Source organism: Penaeus vannamei, chromosome 37 (genome assembly GCF_042767895.1).
Source record: "Penaeus vannamei isolate JL-2024 chromosome 37, ASM4276789v1, whole genome shotgun sequence".
In the NCBI taxonomy this organism is placed as follows: Eukaryota; Metazoa; Arthropoda; class Malacostraca; order Decapoda; family Penaeidae; genus Penaeus; species Penaeus vannamei.
This window is the reverse complement of record NC_091585.1, coordinates 7,713,366-7,715,865: the sequence shown is the minus strand read 5'-3', so window position 1 is coordinate 7,715,865 and position 2,500 is coordinate 7,713,366. Positions and strand designations below refer to the sequence as shown.

At 39.6% G+C, this 2,500-nt stretch overlaps 1 protein-coding gene across 4 annotated transcripts in view; it reads left to right on the top strand.

Annotated features, from left to right (window-relative positions):
• Nucleotides 1-2,500, top strand: part of LOC113818587 (obscurin-like) — a 315,249-nt gene that overhangs the window by 224,204 nt on the left and 88,545 nt on the right. For all 4 annotated transcript variants that reach the window (XM_070115289.1, XM_070115290.1, XM_070115288.1 and 1 more), the window contains one exon: nucleotides 2,210-2,372. In XM_070115289.1, coding sequence (XP_069971390.1) covers nucleotides 2,210-2,372 — 163 coding nt within the window. The remainder of the gene's footprint in view (nucleotides 1-2,209; nucleotides 2,373-2,500) is intronic.

Below are 2,500 nucleotides of genomic sequence, written 5' to 3'. Positions count from 1 at the left end.
GATGCGTCGATATATTTCCTCTCTACTGGATGTGTTTGTATGAGTTGCCATATATATATATATATATATATATATATATATATATATATATATATATATATATATATTGTAAACACACACACACACACACACACACACACACACACACACACATATATTTGTCTACCTCTAGTATTTTGCCTTGTACATGTATCTGTTCGACCTGAACTCTGCTGCTGAACATGTCTTTTTGTTATTCAACTTGTCCAACTTTAGAGAACTAGAGAATATCGTCTGCAAGTAAAGTGTTCGTCCCCTGTTTTGATGCCCTTTCCGTTCAATTCTAGTTTCTTGAATAATTTCTTCAAGACAAGCTGTAAACAGTTTTGGTGAGATGGTGTCGCCCTGCCTAATACCCTTTTTAATTGGTACTTTATCCATTTCTGTATGGAGCTTGATGGTTGCTGTCCCATCTTCGTATATGTCTTTAATATTTTACAATACAGTAGACTTATCTGCTTCTTGTCTTCGAATAGCCTCTAATATTGTTGGTATTTGTACATACTTTATTAGGTTAATACTAATTCCATCTACTGGTGTTTTCCCTCTTCATATCTTCAGGTGCTGTTAGGTCTATCTCTAATAATCGCGTTTACTTCTGCCCATGGCTCTTTATCTTATTTCTACAAATCCCTGTAAAAATCTTCCACTACTTCATTGATTTCATTGTTATATGTCACTTATTCGTCTGTGTTTTATTTTATTTATTTATTTTTTGTTTCATACATTTGGTTTCTTTGTTATTTTCATACCGGTACCTGAAATTGTTATTTCATTAATGTTTGAGCATTGGCTGTCCGTACATCCTCCTTCTTCTTTTTATTTATAGCCTTTGTTCGTTCAGCTAATCTTATTTTTGTTCCTACTTGACGATATTTGTATGACCCTACGTTTTTGCAGAAGCTGTTTAGTTTCTACCGAGAGTTTGCTGGAGTTTGGCTTGTCTCTTTTACCGCCTACTTTTATATGCACAAGTGCAGCTTCCTTTACTGCGTCATTGAACTGTTTGTTGATTTGATCAGTGTTAAGATCTTCGATACTGTGAAGTAAGTACTTGTTATGGATGTAAAGCTAAATTCTGTCGCCCTATTCTTCAAGTTGGATTTGGTTGCAGTTTCCGTATGAGTTTATTCCTTTCCCTTCGGAGGTGGAATATGCTCTCGCCTCTGACCGTTCTGTGGTAGCTACCATTTACTTTGTTGATAGCTTTTACATTTTTTTCATTGTCGCTTATTTGAAATTATGAATTCAATATCGTTTTTGATCTCAGTTGGCGACTTCCATGTCCATTTCCGCTTTAGTCTTCTTTCGAAAAATTTCTTCATGATATTGAGTGATCGAGAGGGCCTCAGCAAAATAGATCAGCGTTTGTCCTTTCTCATTCCTGGTGCCTGTTCCGTGATTCCGATTTTTTTAACCTATCTTGTAATTAAAATCTCTCATAATTGTGTATTCTGTCTATGTCTATGTCTATTTCTATGTTGGTTTAGTGAACATCTTCATAGAAGCTCTATTTCTTCATCACTGTAGCTACAGGTCGGGGCATAGACTGAAACAATCTTTAAGATGCACCCATTGTTAACTTTTTAATATAACCGAAGCCACTATTTTGCTGTGGAATTTCACATTCTTTGCTAAGCATTTGTGAACTAAGAAACACCCCTAATTCCTGCTCGCTACTCTAGGGTTTGCCTCTCCAATAGAACACGTGCCACATCATCCCGCTTAATGAAAGATAGATCTTAAAGCAGTGCTAGTGATTCGGATTCAGTTGTCATAGTCTTTATATTATGTGTTCAAAGGTTCATTGTCGTGGGGCGGCCTGTCTTTAACTGAAGATTTAGCACCTTCCGCTCCGGGGCAATGACCAGGGGCTCCTTCGCCTCCGGGGAATAAGGGCCGTTGCTTTGTTTGGGTAGCCATGGGAGGTATACAGCCGTGTGCCGCTCACATACTGGCGTAAACGTCTTGGTGTGAGGGGGGGGAGGGGGGTAATTTAGCCGGGGTGAGCATGGGCTTGAATCACACACACACACACACACACACAGATACCTAGTGTACAGATGTTTCAAGTTTTGGTATTTGTGTATGTATTTTTTTCATTTCAATTATTTTATCGCCTTCAAAAATATTCAAAAACGATAAAATCTCATTCCCTTTTTGTTATCAGCTTCCAGAAACATCCCTTGGAAGTTTGGACAACCCGAGGGCAATCGAGTTCTTCCACATCGAATCCCTGACTCATCCCAACTACCCGATCTTCATCGAGGCCCGAACACCAGAAATCCGTGAAGCCTGGCTGTCCGGCATCGGAGAGTACGTCGTTGACACAGGTGGGTTTCGCGAGGGGAGGCTGTGCGGCACCACCAACAGTGAAGCCGGACCCCGGGACAGCTTACAAATACTAGCTGACAAGACTTTGAGGGTGATTTGGGGGGAAGGCGAGTTGGGGTTAAAAGTT